The following is a 17,455-nucleotide window of genomic DNA, read 5'->3' as shown; positions in this document are numbered from 1 at the left end:
GACCGATATTATTGGCCGATACGTGCCTAACATAAATACATTGGTATCAGCAATTATGTTTCTGATATGCTCCAATATGGAAATTTTTTTTTTAGAAGATGCAATGCAGAAAAAACGCTTTGTGTGATTTAAAAATAAAGCATCACAGTTGAACAAACGTTGCCCTGCAAAAGAGTTGGTTGATAATGTATGTTTAAGTTATTTGTTTAAAAAACAGTCCTCTGATTCCCTTTTTGTAATGCTGTATTGTTGCGAAATCACTGCAGAATCCAGGTAGAAAAGCAGCTCAAAAATCAGCTTCGTACCTGTAATCATTTTCCCTTTAAAATCGGTATTGTTCTAAAAATTTCCATCTTCTCAAGACTCTAGTATCTTGTGGCTCTCTTTACTGAGCCGCAGTTTGATGGTTTTTGTAAGAAAGCACACAGAAAAGAAATGGTTTGGGTAAATGGAAAGAGAAACTGAGGGAGAAACTAAATGTAATAGGGGATTAATTAAAAAGATAAATAATTAAAAGAATTACTGTGAGTGGAACTGAAAACTTGAAGTTTTGCATTTGTGGAGAATTATTTCTGCCCGTATCAGCCAATTTGACACACATCTGCGTCAACGTGGCGCAAACAAAGAGAGAAATAAAAACACAGGTGTGGATTTTGCAAGAGAAAATAGATATAGTTGTCGTCTTCATTGTATTCATCATCAGGTGTGTTTACAAGTGTGCTCACAGTACACAGCTCACAGCGAGTCTCCCACTGCCAGCGCAGTTGACAGCTTGACATACACAGACACCCACCCGCAAGCATCATATCACACAATTCCTACCCATAGATAACATCTCTGTCATATATTATGTAACATCTGCTAAAATATGTGACTCACGGCACAGTCATCCTCTGCACTGACTGTGATCCCGGCACACAGACGCCACTTCTATTGTGAATACACCAGTGCTGGAGAGAGTGTAAGTGGTCATCAAAACAGTCATGGTGCACGTCAAAAATGCCAAATGACTTCTTGTTTTTGTGTTTTTCTTTCGGCAACTGACAACAGAGGGGTTGGTCATGTTGTAATCCAACAGCTTGTAGTCCTGCATCGTCCTGTTTGCTTTTTTATGACGCATATAGGATGTTTCTCTGAGGGGACAGTCTCTGTAGTGATTGTGGTCGTCCTCATGAAAACAGCCGTTATCAAAATCCCTCATGGCGAGTCCGATGCCTCTCCAATCGCTGGATTTTGGTCCATCCTCGCTGACTCCTCGGCTAGGGTGAGTTAATTTTCACTGGTTATCCGTACAAAAACATGACCCACCAATAGACAGTTTATTTCAATGCCAGCATATAAGTATCTTTTAATAATATCAATAAGAAACACATTTCCCTTATCACCCTGTAGTTCAGTGCAGATAAACACTATTAATACAAAACTCTTGTACTTCTTAAAACACCGATGTCACCTGCAGCTACCGCGTATTTACACAAAAAACACTTTTTTTGCTTTGTAAAACTATTTCACTTCAAACCCACAATGTATGGTTGTAAATATTACAGTGTGATTGCATAAATCCTAACTCATCCACATGTCTGTAGATGAAAAATAAATGTAATCAGGTCATTCGTAGTTCGCTCTCCACCATGAAATCAACAGAGCACAAAATGAAAACACTCTTTAAGTGTCACAGAGAGGAAAAAAAAAAAAGCATGAACCAAAAAGAAGTAACAGAGGAAAGCTAAACTGTAAGTGTTTTTCAGTCCTTAGAGAGAAATGCTGCTCAGTACCATTGAGTAGAGTGGAGCGTGTCTTCTTTATGCTCATGTTATGATGCTACAAACCCTCGTTGAAACCTACTTTACAGACAATCTGAAGACACTGCTGAGGAGCGCAACACAGCCGTGACTGCTCTAATTTCCAGGTATCAAAAGGTTTCCGCTTTTGATGAATAAATTAGATGTTGAAAAGAAGCCAGTTCAGCACTAAAAAGGTGACCTCTTTGTTCAGGTGCAGGCGTGTGCAGTAATGCATTACGAAGCTATCACTAGAAAGCAGCGCTATTGCCAAAACGCGCAAGCAATAGGTTTCAAAAAGGCAAGTGAATGCAACGCTTTACATCTTTCATGCATTGGATTACATCCCAGTTGTATTGTACATTGGCTGCTACATGGTTTGGGAAGTGTTTTTTCTCTGGCCATAGCAACAGAAAAATAAAAAACTATTATCTACATGTCGCCCGTCTCCACAGAGAAGAGAATTTTTGTCACCTCTGGACTGCATCTGACATCAATATTCAGTGCTATGGGAATGTTTTTAACAGTAGATGATTCACAAAGTTGCACAGACCCTCGATTCAGAGCAGGAGTTTAAAAGTCTTTGTGCTGCTTTTTCTCCACTGCCTTCAGTACTGTCACCCTGACACATCTCCACATTTTGATCATATGGAATATATGAAAAGATGGGTTTAAAAGGACACCATTTGAGAAAAAAAGTGACACCAATCCACAACATTTATAGACAACACTAGATTCAAACCAAAAAAATACCTTTTCGAAGTCATGGAAATTCATGCAGTCTGTAATGGCTGAGGTTGTCGGGAGTTTTCTTTTCCTTGGATTTGAAAGTCTGGGCCTGAGTAGGTCTCAAGTGGTCTGAAAGTGAGCCATGCGTGTGCCACCGTCAGCCTCGCTGTGTATGAAGTGCATGTAAACAGAAGACTGTGTTCAGACTTGGATCACTGTCAGAGCACTTGAGCTTGTTACAGAGTTATTACTACTGCTGCTCTATGACTATCATTGTAACGGTTATTACCACTCTGGGCAACGCACTGACATCAGTTCAATTTTTAGGATTGTGGTTCACACGGGAGTTTTATGGCAATATGCAGCCGCAAGTCTTCTGCAACTGTCGGTGTCGAGAACTCATATCAAACACTTAGGTGCTGGATAAATCTCAGAGATATATTTTTAGATCAAAGATAGAAGTAAACACACTCAATATGACCCACACATGCATACTGCAGATGCATGCACGGATGCCCATGACACCCATACACGCGTACACACATTGACACACGCACGCTGAAGTTACTTTGCACTACTTCCTCACGAGCTTCAGTCTGTGACACAAGTCCTTTTTTCTGAAGTTGTTTATTCCAATAATCTCTGTCTTCGTCTTCTTTCCAGAGCGGCCTGTCTCCGTGGCTTACTGCTGGTGTTGCTTCAGGCTGAAAACAAAACACAGGAAAGAATTTGTTAGTCGTGTTTTTTTCCCTCTGACACAGACAGATCCGACAAGACAGCGCTCTTTAACCACAGGGAACAACGAGCCCACGGGGGAAAGATATTCTGTTTCTGCCATTCTCTGTCCCTGGGAGGTAATCTCATTTACCTGTAACTCTATGTCGCATGCCATTCTTAATATAGCGTAGTGGGCAAAATAAACAAAGTCCTCATTGGTAATGGATCAAGACAAATGTGCAGAGATGTAACAGTAACCCTGCTATGCTTTTATTCTTCTGCTGCAGTACAAAGAATTTCCTTTGACAGCTGTACTGTACGTGAAGCATTAAGCAATAATCCTGTTCCACCATCTTCTCATAATTACAGCCGTGTATTACGCCTCCTATCTGGCCGTTCCCCAAATTAAAACAAAGAAGAAAAAATAGGAGCATAAACCCTCATGTTTAAGGTGTAATAATTACTGTGGATTCGGTCTTTATCTGGAGCTGCTGATTGTTTTTCAAGATGACAGGCGCTGTGGCTGCATTCTGCGGCTTTATCGGCAGGAAACAAAGCAACTCCAGAGGCAAAACCGCCACATTTAATTAAAACAAAGAGATAAGTTGTATTGAAGCTCATGCAAAGCAACACCCACCTAATTGAGTGAGCATTTTACACTGAAATTTATTTGGGATTTAAAGGCAGGAAAGTGTTCAGTGATACTGCCTCTGATCTCTGCAAAGAATGACTGAGATGAGAATATCACATTAGCATTCAGAGTTGGTCTCAGTAATTCAATTGCCTGAATGTCACAACAGAAATCCCGACAATAACGTGCAAGTAATTCAATACGTCTTTCATCTCTGCAGCTTTTTGTGTAATTGTTCCTCTTGTCAGCTTAACTTTGTTTCACGATACAGCTTTGAAATGTTTTCGCCTCAGTGTGACCTTATCGTGTCTGCTTTTACCTTTTGTTCGGAGAGACAAACAAAATCAGACACATAAAGACACAATGTTTGTCTGCGTTTGTGGCCAGCGGTCTGAGCCGGAAACAAAGCGCGTCCTAAAAACGGCACAGCAAATTCCACTATTTTCATCACAGTCCTTGTTAAAACGCTCCTCCAGAGTTTTCTAATGGGAGCGTTGCCCGGCGCACACTCTCCCAACCCTGAGAGGAAGAGAGAGAGAGAGAGAGAGAGAGAGAGAGGAAGGGATGCACAGGCACCATAGCTGTCAGCACCTATCCCGGTAATGGCTGTTAAAACAGTGGCCTCTACACCCTGTCTGCTCTGTCAGGACTCATCAGGCACTTTGGACTCTCTGAGGAAAGGAAGGATGAGACTCTGGTTGCCTTTAGTCTTCTCTGGGAGGGGACAGGTAGTAGCATGAAAGGAGGGGTGGGGGCAACAAGAGGAGAGGGGCAGAGTGAAAACAGAGTGGGGATGAAGAGAGGGGTCAGAGAAGTCCTGCCTGGGTTGTAACAGTGAATTGCGTGGCAGATGGAAAGAAAGAAGTCAGTCCAGCAGTTGTATCCAAATCATGAGTACACTCCAAACACCTTAAAGGTGTATACTACCTATTATTAGTGCAGATTGCATTATACTGTATATTCCTGTGTTCCTGAAGAAAACATACTCCAACATGCATACATACAGCTGCTACTATTGATAACTTTCCTTATCAGTCTGCCAATAATTTTTACGGCCTGTCACAGTGTTGACCAACAGTCAGCAGCAAATTGTCATATTTGAGAAACTGCAACCAGATAATCATTATTTTTTCCCTTCTAACTGATAAGCATCCTTTTTTTATTTAAACATTTCTGGATGTATTTTCTTTTCTTTTTAAAGACTATTTTTTTGGCCTTTCATGAGCGGACAGTGGATCGTGTTGGGAACATGGGAAGAGAGTGGGGGATGACACGCGGCAAAGGGCCGAGGGCTGGAGTCGAACCCAGGGCCGCTGCATCAAGGACTGCAGCCTCTGTATATGGCCGCCGATTTAACCGTTGAGTTAAACCAGCGCCCCTGGATGAATTTTGTATTTAAATAATTTGGGACTGCTCAGATTTATCTTGCAACACCATGGAGATCCTGCCCTCCAGGTTAGAGAAGGCTATTGGATAAAAAGGTTGAAAATAAATTGGAAAAAATGATAATTTTCAAGAGCCAAGAGCAAGAGATATGTTTACACTGATACAGTCAAATATAAGTTATCAATTTACAATGATATAAAAAAGATATTCTGTAAGTCTTCACATTTTAACAAGTTTGAACCAGTACATTTATTGACATCTGTGCCGCTTGTAGCCTGAAAAATGTATCAAAATTATTTCAGAGTAATCAATTAATTCAGAACGTTGTAGGAGCTGGGTGGGGTACACTTCATAATGTCAGAAGAAGAAATTTGCCTAAAGATACAGCTCTACATGTTTGTCATAAAGATGATAAAAAAACGTCCAGCTGCCACCAGCCATATTGTTTTGAAAATGTCCCCTGATGAGGCTTTTTTTTTCTTCTTTGTAGTGAGTTGCCTAGCTGCATATCATCAGACCAATTCGCAAATGCAAATTAGTCTGGAACCTCTCAGTTCATTTTGAAGTTAAAAGTGGCCTTATCAGTGGTTGCTGACAAAACTGCTTCTGGATGCTACAACCAATCAGAGCATAGCAGTCAACTGCTTGGTATGGCAGTCGGTTCCATGATCAATTCATTGGCATGGCGTGATTTAGTAGCCAACACTAAGCATTGTACGTAACCTGAGCTGCTGGCCAATGATGCAATAGCACATTCAGAAATTTGCACAAGTAAAGTTAGTCGTTGAAATGCCAGTTCACTGATTTTCAACCTCAGTCCTATCATGCTATCATGGGGAGCTAATGCCATTATGGTAGGAAAAAAATGAAATCTTGCTCTGTGCCTTCGGAGGACGCTATCCGCTTCTCCAATGGGCCCTGGAAAACCTCCGCCAGACTACGTAAAACACATCATCTGGCGGAGGCCAGGGACCTCGCTGAACTACACTTCCTCAATCTAGTATGCCCGCCTCCGATGTCATGTCTCGTTCAAAATCACCACGTTTGAAATGTTGACTGCAGACCTGAAGACTTTTTAGACGATCAACAGGTATATTCGCATCCTATTTCGGATTCTGTTCTGCTCTGAGCCATTGCCTGCAGCGATCAATGTCCTTGACTGGAAAACGGCAGTATTTCAGCGTCTCCCGCTCGGCCGTTCCTTTCAGAGGGAGGGGCGCAATGCACGCTGGGTGTTGTAGGAATGTAGAATGGGCGAAACCACGAGGTGAAAGCTACAACTTTCTCCACAGCTATGGCGCCAATTTCAAACATTATTGCTTCTATCGATTACAGAGAACACCAGCTTTGACTGACAGTGGCTTTTTCCAGGGGGCCAATTGCACCTTTATATTAAACCCGCCCCATATTAGATGGAAGGTTGTGATTGGCCCGACCTGAGACAGGGGAACTCAAAATTAGGTCTCAGCTTCATTTGGTTCAATGGTTAATACCCAATATTTTCATTTACTTGGGATGCATTATGATGGCTTTTTAAATTCATACATTTTCACATAATACATATGTATACTAACACAGCACATACTCTGCAGCAATGCACATAGATTTATCCTAATGAACGTTATTATTAGCATAGGCATGATATTAACAGTTGGGGTGTCGGTGTCTGAGAAAGGAGCTACAAGTTGAGGGAGAGTTGGACGCGGACAGGAGACCTGACGGAGCTGAGGAAGGTGCAACAGAAGGTGAGGCAGGGGATGGTTACAGAAGAAGGTCATGGTCTGTGAGTGAAGGAGCTTGTTAAAAGACTAATCCAATAATCTGTCTCGGGGACACACATGAGGGATGTGAGATATATGAGGAGAAGAATGTGTGAGAGAGAGAGGATATAGAGAATGCGTTTTCCTCTGCATCCTACGATTTGTGAGGATGCGAAGGTCACCTTGGCACCCTGTGTGTGTGCGTGTGTGTGCTACGCCAGGTAAACGCAGTCTGTGTCGATTGCTAACAGAGCTGTGAGTCATGATTCAGGCATGACCCCCCTCCCCCCCATGCTCTGACCTTATTAACAGCACAGACAGTGATGCTCTGGGCAGAATGTGTTCATGTGTGTGTGTGTGTGTGTAGTAAACACAGACTGTGTTTGTGTGAGTTTTGGGCGGAAGGTGTTGGGGAAGACAAAGACGTGTGCCTTTGAGGGAGATGAGGAGAGCCTAAGGCCTGAGCCTGCATGTTCTGTGTGTGTGTGTGTGTGTGTGTGTGTGTGTTGAAGTGTTGCAGAGGAGGCATGCGGGAGGAGAGCTCACCAGCGACAGTCCTGAATTAACCTTTCCCCTTGCCTCAAGCAGGGATAGGATGTGCACACACACACACATGCGCACACACACACATGCAGCTAGCCTGGCCTATTAGCAGGTCGATAGCTCAACCATTTGCATTCAGAGTTACTTTACACTAAGCACTGTAATCTCTCACACTGGTTGCCACCCTCTCTGTGCCTCTGCCTCTTAAATGTGCATTAGTTTGTTCTGCAGTTTGTGTGTGTGTGTCCTCTGTGATACTGATGCTGAATAATTACCAGGGTGAGTAGGCTAAATGGATTGTCCCCGACCTCGGCCACCATACCCTTGGGACTTGCGTTGACATCAGCATCAACATCACACACACTCACGCACACACACATAAACACACACAGAGGCAGGCCAGAGGTCAGCATTGTGTAACTTAAAAGCGCCGAGAAAGCAAAGGCCATGCAAACGTTGTGAGCGATGTGAACATGGATAATATTATACGGGTAGTTACAGCGACGCAGCTTCATTGGTTCAGATTACAACCCTGCTGACAGTTCCCATCGAGAGAAGTGCGCTTTACTGGTTGCTTTGTTTTCTCTCTTGTGGGCTCTGAGGGGCTAATTAGTGCCTGTGCCTGTTTTATTCTCGATTTTTGTTTTAATGCATGTATACTTGGACAAAAACTTTTCAGGCTGCATAAAAGCCACCATAGCCTGGAGGACATTCTCTAATGTGACTATGAGCTCTAAAGCAGCACTTGCTAATGGCTCAGACTGCTGGGTATTTCTAATAGGAACATTGTTTAACCAGACAGAGAAGGATCTACATAATCGAGCCTGACAGATAAATCAACATGCTGTTAAGCTGATATTATTGGCATTAATGTTGACAAATATACAAAAAGAGATTGCAGTGCATAAATGTTTTATTGGCCCAAGGAGACACGTTTGTTTAATATTATGCTCTGCAGCTGCTGCTTCTGTTGATTTTGATAATAAGGTTTTTGTTGAACCACTTACACTTCCTCATAACAACTCTTTTATTACCAAGGTTGAGGGATTTCTGTCTTCTTCTTCTTCTTGTTATATATTTACGCCGCAAATAAGAACTGCATTATTTACATACCTGAAAAACACGCATTCAAGTGATAAAGGTACAGAACCAAGAGGGAACCATGAAAGTGAACATCTGGGCTACAATGAATCACTAAACTCATGGTTCAGGTAGCATCAGAGTTTGGAATCGCATCTGATCATTTTTCGAATCAGCAAAAAATGTATATATTTTTATAACTTTACCTTCCATTACATGCGGTCTTTAAGTCTTCCGTTTCCTTGCTACACATGATTCACTGTGCATCTTCACTGCACAACCATTTTTGATGCATCTCAACCAATGACTGTATAAATTGATGGATGACCCATCTCCATCTGCTCTCATTGTAAGAAATTGATGCCAAAATAGCCCCCGTGACGGGCGCTGCCTTCTTGCGATGGTGACGTCATTTGGAGCTGCCATAGCCACTTCCGCCAACCAAAACACACAATTAACTTACCGAGCTCCCGCACGCCGGTGTGTTTAACAGCAGAACAGCTTCTTGTGTTGGTCTGAAGCAGACGTTCACAGATATGTAAACTTCAGTGACTGTAGTGATTGTTTTAGTTACGCCGTTCCTCCTCTACTCTGATAATCCGGAACAGATCGGCTGCAGGAGCCGGATTTGTCAACAGAGCTGTCAATCATCCTTTATACAGCATCAAATAACTCATTAAAAATAAACTTGTCAGAAAAATTAAGATTCGGACATTAATCAGCATGATAAGAACTAACTATAATGACAGAAACCATGTTTGAGAAAAATGTATTTTGTGTGTATTTTGGTTTTCATGTCCCATCTGTTAACATGGAGGAGGCGGGCTTTATGACCGATACTGCAGCCAGCCAGCAGGGGGCGCTCGAAATGTTTTGGCTTCGCTTTTATGGAGCTGTCATGTCGTCCATCTTTTTATACAGTCTATGATCTCCACAGAAAGCATCCTTCATTTTCTCTATTACTTCACAAATACTTTTGCATCAATAATACAAGCAGAAAAATTGCACTCCCAGATTGCAAAAATCAGATAGCAAGAGTTATTAATATAGGAAGCTGTTTCTTTGTAGCACCAGTGTTTGTGTGACACAACCCGCTAAATAAACATTACATGTTTGTCAAACTCCAGATTATGATGTAATGGCATCGCTGCATCATCCATGTCAGCTACATCTTTAATCATCGCACTTGAAATAAAACTCACTGTCATTTTCACTGCAACTCTGCATCAGGATTTAGCAGCAATCTGATTTGTATTATACACCATCATGTTCTATTTTGATTACATCCCCTGTTTACAAGCATGCCAAACAATGGGGGCTGATCCATATTGATCATCTGTCTTTGTACATATTGTTCTGTTGCTGACGAGAAACCCCCCGAAATATTAAAGAAATATTACAGAAATATTACAGATTAAAAAACGTATCATTAAATAGTTGTTTGTCTTCACAGGCAGATTGTTCTTCCCCAAAGATAGGATAAGATGCCAGGCCTTCTAGTTTACCCCACATATATATAAGTTTTAAAAAGTTGATTAAAATTTACTGTATGAAGGCAGGCATACAGTCACCGCTGGGAACAGCCTGTCTTTATCAGAACGCTTGCCAGATTTTACAGCTGTAGGGTTTGAATAACCAATTCAGCTCTGCTGACGGCCTTATGTTCATTATTTAATTTTAACTTTTTTCAACCTTGCTATTATTTCTCAAAGTAGGATTTAAAGTTCCTCTTCCTGCTTCAGTTCTGTCTGCTGCCCACTTGTGTCCCTGTCAGCTTGCCAGCTAAGTGCATTGGCTGCATTACAACATACTGTAAACTGAAATTGTTCTGCCAGGTTTGTCCAGTTATATCTCTGTTGTTATCATCCTGTACAGGTCCAATTACAGCCGCCAGTCTGGAGCGACTCTGCGGAGTCTGCAGCGTTTCAAATGACCTGCAGCTGACCGTGCATGGAGCAGATGCATGCTACAGATAAGGAGAGCTGGCAGAGAGGTACATCCAGCTGTTTAAAGAATGGAGAAATCTGTTGTTTTTTATGATGACACATTCCTAATGCCAAACATCACACGCACGCATACACAAATACACACAAATAGAAGCAGATACACATTCACACTTCTCATGGATGTTTCTGCGGTGAGAGCTAATCCCCCGCCGCTGTCAGCCGTGCTTTCGTCTCCTCCAAAAAGCTCCTTACACAAGCCAAAGCTCATCCTGAGTGTGAAAGAACACACACACACAACCCACAGAAATATATATACACAAACCGACACACACGCTCACTCAAAGTTGGGGTTGAAGATCTCTAAGCAAAGCGTTGTCCGCCCTGTAAACAGCCCAGAGATATGAACGGAACAATCTCGGTAGCCTTTTTCCATAAGTACTCGCACGCTTTTCTACATGCACACACATGCACTCACACGTACACGCATAAAACACATCTGTGCAGCTGAACACTCCATAATCAGACAGCTTGTTCTTAAAGGAAGTAGACTTAAAAAAGCGTTCATACTCATGCCATGTGCTGCAAAAATAAACCAATAGTGATGGGCACACGCACACACACACACGTGCAGCCCTCATTCACGGGCCCTTATGTCCTCTTATTTCTAAACTTGCTATGCCTTGGAGGTTGTCTGGGCTCATATTTGTGCTGCAGCCTCAGTGTTCGTGTGTGTGTCAGCAAAAAAGTGACAGTTTACACACTTTGCTGCACAATAAGTGTGACAGCAGTACTATTTGCTATCATATCATGCCCCTATACTACCCTGTTTTGCAAAAGCCAAAATGTAACGCACATTAATGTGGGAGTGGGTTGGGTATGCGAGGGAGAGAGACTTTGCCCAAAGCGGTCTCTAACACACACACCTCTGCTCGTATTGTGTTTCACCTGAGTGACTGGGTGAAGGCAGAGGAAGTGAGGTCGATGAGGTGGAACCTTCGGCCATGTTCTATGTATCCCAGTGGATCGATACAGCGGCACAGCAGTGCAACAGAGCTGGCAAGACTCATTTCCCGTACCAGTGTTCACTCTCACGGACTTAACAGAATTCAGCGTGCGTGCTCGCAGTAAGTCTGCGAGGGCTCAGGGCTGTCGCACTGTAAAATCGCTCGTGCTTTGAGGGCTCTCTCATGGACTTTTTCACACTTAATGCACACTGCCTGCAATCCTGCGAATGCTGCTGAAGGGAATTACACACAATCCATTGCAGCACTGAAAGCAGAGGGAAGCATTTTGTAAATATACAAATTTCTTCCTTGCCAATAAAACTCCTCGTGGAAAGAGGCTCACATCCCTGAAGGCTTGTCGCAATACCACAATCGTTCACTTTGATTGTGTATTTTCTAATTTTCTTCTAGTGTGGAAGCCAAGCTCTTTACAGTCCTCCATCAAACGTCGTCCACGTCCTGTAACCCTGTCTGATAACGTAAATGAGATCCTTTCTCTCCTCCTATCCCGTATCCATATATCAGTACAGCTCATGTAAATGTCTCTGCTTCCTCTTGTCTCTGTCGCGCTGCCCTCTTTCTGTCGGTGCCCTGTCAATCCATCCTCTCCATCCACAAAGTAGTAACGCCCTGCAGCTGTCAATGTACTCTCCATATCCGCTCCTTATCTCTCTAACTCCACCTTTCACTTCAATTTAAGGAGATTCTTGCAGAAATTTGCTTTCACCTCCTCCTTCACCTCTCTGGCCGCGGTACATCCTGTTTCTGTCTGTAATACTACATTTCTCCATGTCCACCTGTCTCTGCTAATGAATTTTGTCCCCGTCCTTTGCCATCTCTGCGCCCTTTCTTATTTCTCTTTGCCTCTGCCTCCAACACGATGCGTCTTTCTGTCTCTCTGCATCTCTCTCCCCATCTGTCTCTCTGTGTTTGTGGTGCATAACTGTCTCTCCTGTGTCTATCAGTCTTGCTTACTCTCCTTTTCTCTCTCTCATAAACATGACTCTTTCGGTGTGTCTGCCCTCTTTTCCGCTTTACGACAGTAAAACTGACAAAAGGAGAGTTATGAGCCACCATTTGCCCCACAGTTTAAAGCCTGTGTGCAGAGATATACATCTCAACAATCACACTTCTTAGGAGTTTAGCTGACGCTCTTATCCAGGCAGACCTGGAGTGGACAAAAAACTGTATTAGGAGTTCACTATTTTGCTTAGTGGCATGAAGCAGTTAATGGACATTGTCTTCTGCAGACATCAACCTTTAGATCTAGACAGAGACTTGTAGTCTCCCCCAAGAACATGATAAAACCCATTTTTCCTTCGTCTCAACAACAAGTTTTTACTATTAAAAAGAAGCATGTATTTATGGTCATTGTCAAACTACACCTGACAAATATACACCATCTTCCAGTTCAGCTTTCTATCACTGATGTGAGCTGCTGTCTGTATACCTTAGGAAATCACATTGTAGCGCTCTGAATAGACGTATAGCACTCTCAGAAAGAGAGTTTGAGTGCATAATGGACACTAGACAGTTATTGATATCTGTGGGCACGATTGTCATTGCCAAATGTTTATAATAAATGTACCTCTTAGTTGCGTGTGTGAGAGTGTGTGTCGGTTTCTGTCTATATTAGAGAGAGCGCGCATCAGAATGAGCACGCATGATTGAGAGCTTGGTGGCGGTCTCTGGCTGTCTTTGGCCCGTGCATGGCTCGGGCAGGAATCTCGCCGTCTCTCTGTCCAACAAACACAACTGTCCAATGATCAACTTAATTTCACTGTGTCAGCAAATACACTGATATTTCCTTATGAGGAAGAGCGCTGCTGTGCCTCCCCCAGAGACTCGCACGTTGTGAACTCGCCGATGTATGCCAATCTCACTAATGCACCCTTTGAATAGCAGAGACTGCATCGGGTGAAAAATAGCGCTTTGGGCTGGCTGCACTGTCTGCCCCCGTGGTTGGTCCGCTACACGCTACATTATGAGTGCGCTACACTTTTATTTTTCATTCTGTTTGTAGTAGATTACCCAGATATCAGATTTTTTTCTTTTTATATAATATTGGAATATTGATGTGCCTTCAAATACCCATCCCTAGTATGTACTCTGTCTTTTGGATCATACAGGATCATTCCCATACAAGTGACAGAAATCTTGCACTCTTTGATATAAGCATTCTGAATGCACCCAATAGCTAAAGAAAATTCTTATTTTTTTACTTTTTGGTCTCACCTCTCTTTTACCTCTCACTCTTGTTATTACCGTTATTTTTCTCACTACACCCACCTCTCTCTGTCCAAGAGTTAACGTGTTTGTAGAAGTTCGCCGTGTGCAGCCCAGACGCGTTATGCCTTGGGGTGGATAAATACAGACATTTGAACATAAGGACCTCAACTCTCTAAAAATACGAAATGAAAAGAAGAAACAGGCGCAACAACAAAACTTTATCCTTAAGCACCCTTTTATCCGACAAATGCTCCATTTATAACGCACTTAATTTCCATGTCAGTGCTGTAAAAAAGGAAGAGACGCATACATGCACACATGCACGCAACAGCGCCTATGGCCATGCTCGCAGCTATCTCATGGTAAATGCATGAGATGTAACCGGTCCATAGCACGCTCTCCTCATGCTGTTGGACATAATTTTCCTTCACACTGGCTGCGATTACACTTTGTAGAGTAAGTCATGAAATGATCACCTCATTGTGCGATGGTCATCCTTTATAATAAAATCACCTTCTTTCTATTGTGCTTCCTCAGTTTGCTCCACGTATCTCTTTATATATGTGCAACAGAAATAAATGTAATCCAGTGGATCTAAGCTCTGCTATTCCAACCATCAGATATTTAAAAGCCTGTACACGTACAACACATTTAAATACGAAGAGCAGCCTCGTCTCTTTATGCCCTAACAGTGTGTACAGAACTTGCACATGAGTTCTTACACTACCTCCATTGTGCAGCTGTTTGCAGGACAGATTTATACATTAGTAGCGTTATTCTTCCAGTGAATGCACTCTGGCAGACAACGACAGTGGTACCGTGTGCGTAGTGTCACATCACATACATCCTCTTTACACGACAGAAGAAGAATTGGTGTTCAGTTAGAAAGTGTTTGCATGTTTCAAATGGCCGTACCCACCGGCAAAAAGCTTTCCCACTCCCTTTTCTCTCTCTCACTTAGAGTGCTAGTCTCTATCTGCAATATATCGTACAAATGGGGATAAGAATGTTTCAAACTGTCTTTCCTATGTGGATTGTTTCCCTTATTTGTACGTATGAAAAGTTCTTCAAGTAGTTACTAGAAGCGGAGACTTTAAAACTCTCTCCACTCTCACACCTCCGAACACCTGGCCAAGTCCAGCAAGAAGTGGGCGTCCTTGTTGGATTATCTGAGAAAGTTGCTCTCTGTCAACAAATAAGTAGATGTTGTACTCACTTGTTCTGGTGCTTGGAGCCCTGGAGGTGTGCATGGTACTGCTCGATGGAGTTGAGGACCACACTGCAGACACTGCAGGAGTAACTACTGCGCAGCCCTGCAAAGACACAGACAGGTACAGCGGTTACTTTGGGGGCACTTTTAATAAGTTTGGTTCATTAAAATCCACATCTTTATTATCGTCTGCATCATCCGCAGCCGTAGCATCGGGCCAACGCGAGCAACAATAAAACTGAAACGACACCAAATAACTGTCTTATTTTGACACTCTGCAGTGCAGGGTAATTTTCCTAATTAGAGTGCATCTGCAAAAAGATTTGATTATACTGATCATTAGCAGAAAGCCAGTTGCATTTTTAGTTCCTTAGATCACTGCCTTCTCCTTTCTCTCCTTTTGAAACTTGAACTCCAACAGGGTAAGAATTAGCAAAGCACGGGGTAAGAAAAGAACACGGTTGTGTGCATGTGTAGCGCTGTGTACGCCCGTGCACGTTTGTATTGTGCTGGTGAATGCGCGCTTGAAATAGCGCTCCTCAGACACAGATGTGAACTAATTACAGGGTTTGCAGGTGGTCGAGATGAACGCCCAAAAATAGATGGATGAGGACGGAGATGCACTGATGGTGGTGGAGAGAGATTCGGTGGTGGAGGAGAGGTAGACTGAACGACTGAAGAGAGGAAATTTCCGGAGAAAAACAACATGTGAATAAAACGATGAGGCAGAGGAGATGGAGACATCGGTGAGAATAATGAGTTGTCACACTGCAGCAGTAATGTAAAATGCATGCCGGTGTTTAATGACCACAGCAGAATACATGACGTGGGCTTCTTCCTCGAAAAACATCTTTCTTTTTTAAACGTGGTGACTTCAGCAGAGCAGCAGGGCTGATTTTAAAATGTTGTGTCTTTCACAAAGGCAGAGGAAGCGGAGGAAATGCCCTCTGTGTCGATGAGTACGGGGCAATCAGCAGCATGACATGATTGGCTGGGCATTCTCTGTCAGAGACGCAATGAAGTGCTATTTCTGTTGTCTCCCATTTTTGCACACTGCAGAGCCGTCTCTGCAGAACTTCACTCAGATCAGAGATAAACAACCCTGACGCTTCAGGGTTGTATGACAAGGCAGTCAAAAATTAATTCCTCGAAGCCCTTTACCGCAGACTTTCCGTGCCCCCTGCACCTCTTTCATCGTCAGACGATGAATGTTTAAATTCTGGGTGTGGTACCTGATATCAGGTGCCTGTGTGTGTGGGTGCCCTTTTCTCTGCTGTCATTACTGTCCTTGAGATTTATGAGTTGCCTCTGTATTCCATCACCTTTTGACCTTCTGTGCCGGTAATTGGTGAAGTGTGTTGGGAGATGAAGTTGTAATACAGTTAGAGGAGTGGTGGGAGGTCATTTATACTGGGCCAGAGCTGCATAATGTGGCACATCTACTCCCTGTTGTCTGTGTCGGTTTCAGGGGTGATTAAGGACGAGCAGTCATTTACAAGAAAGCCACGACTGAATTAGTCGCCTGGAGTAAGAACTGTTTTGGCTTAAATGTTGATATTTGCATCTATTAGGAGCTGCCTGTGTGAAAGAGAGAGAGCAACAGAGAGATAATACATCCCTGCTGCAGAAATGTCATTACTTCTGCTCTCTCTTAATGAAAAGGCCATTAATTGAAGAAGAGATAATTTGGAAAAGAAAGGGATGATAAGTCTCTCATTCTCCTTCCTCCTTTCTCTTCCCTGTAATTCTATACTGCTGCGAGGATTACACAAAGAGGTCTTTTCTTGTATACACGATTAAGTGTGCTGCGTGCATGTGTGTATGCACACACACACACACACACACACACACACACACACACAAAGGCAGCTTCCCTGCTTTTAGCCTGATTGATGCCACCTCCCCGCCGCCTGGCCGAGCAGCACTGACGCACAATATGCTGCAGTTTGTGTCCGTGCCAGGAAATGTGCGTGTGCGCCAGTCTTTAGAACACACACTTAAAAACATACACACACATGGCCTCATGCACTGACACAGTTTTTTTTTTTGGGTTGGTAAAGCAGTTCTGGCACAAGACATCATTGTGCCCTAATCCATGGTAATTACATGCAGGGAAAGTGTGTGTGCAATGCAAGTGACAGCATGCAGCGTGTATTTGTGAGGGTGTTCTAAGCCTTGTTAATTACACATGAAGATATGCCAGGGAGAGAGAAAAGAGGGGGTGAGATGAGCTGAGGCAGTGGGTGTGGAGCTGTTTGTGGCTGTCCTTAAAAGAGTCTTCTGGCATTTCTGCCCCCCCCCCCCCCCCCCCCGGAGGAGACGCCTAAATGCTTGTCAAAAAAGTAATGAGCTGCATTCTGTGCATGTTCTTTTTGAGGGCCTTGTTGTAAAGAAATTCAACATGATAGATTTTAACCTCGCCTCAGCTCAGGCAACATT

General features: G+C 43.0%; 1 protein-coding gene across 1 annotated transcript in view; it reads right to left on the bottom strand.

Moving 5' to 3' along the window:
* Positions 1–660: 660 nt before the first annotated feature.
* LOC138588488 (zinc finger matrin-type protein 4) overlaps positions 661–17,455 on the bottom strand; it is a 63,766-nt gene continuing 46,971 nt past the window's right edge. The window contains exons 6-7 of the mRNA XM_069658636.1: positions 15,023–15,119; positions 661–3,214 (exon numbers count right to left, since the gene is read on the bottom strand). Coding sequence (XP_069514737.1) covers positions 3,193–3,214; positions 15,023–15,119 — 119 coding nt within the window. The 3' untranslated portion in view covers positions 661–3,192. The remainder of the gene's footprint in view (positions 3,215–15,022; positions 15,120–17,455) is intronic.

The sequence above is a fragment of the Semicossyphus pulcher genome, unplaced genomic scaffold (assembly GCF_022749685.1).
Source record: "Semicossyphus pulcher isolate SPU_LCO1_2020_fin unplaced genomic scaffold, fSemPul1.0.p SCAF_12, whole genome shotgun sequence".
NCBI classification, from domain to species: Eukaryota; Metazoa; Chordata; class Actinopteri; order Labriformes; family Labridae; genus Semicossyphus; species Semicossyphus pulcher.
The sequence above is the reverse complement of the archived record's forward strand: the minus strand, read 5'-3'. Positions and strand labels throughout refer to the sequence as shown.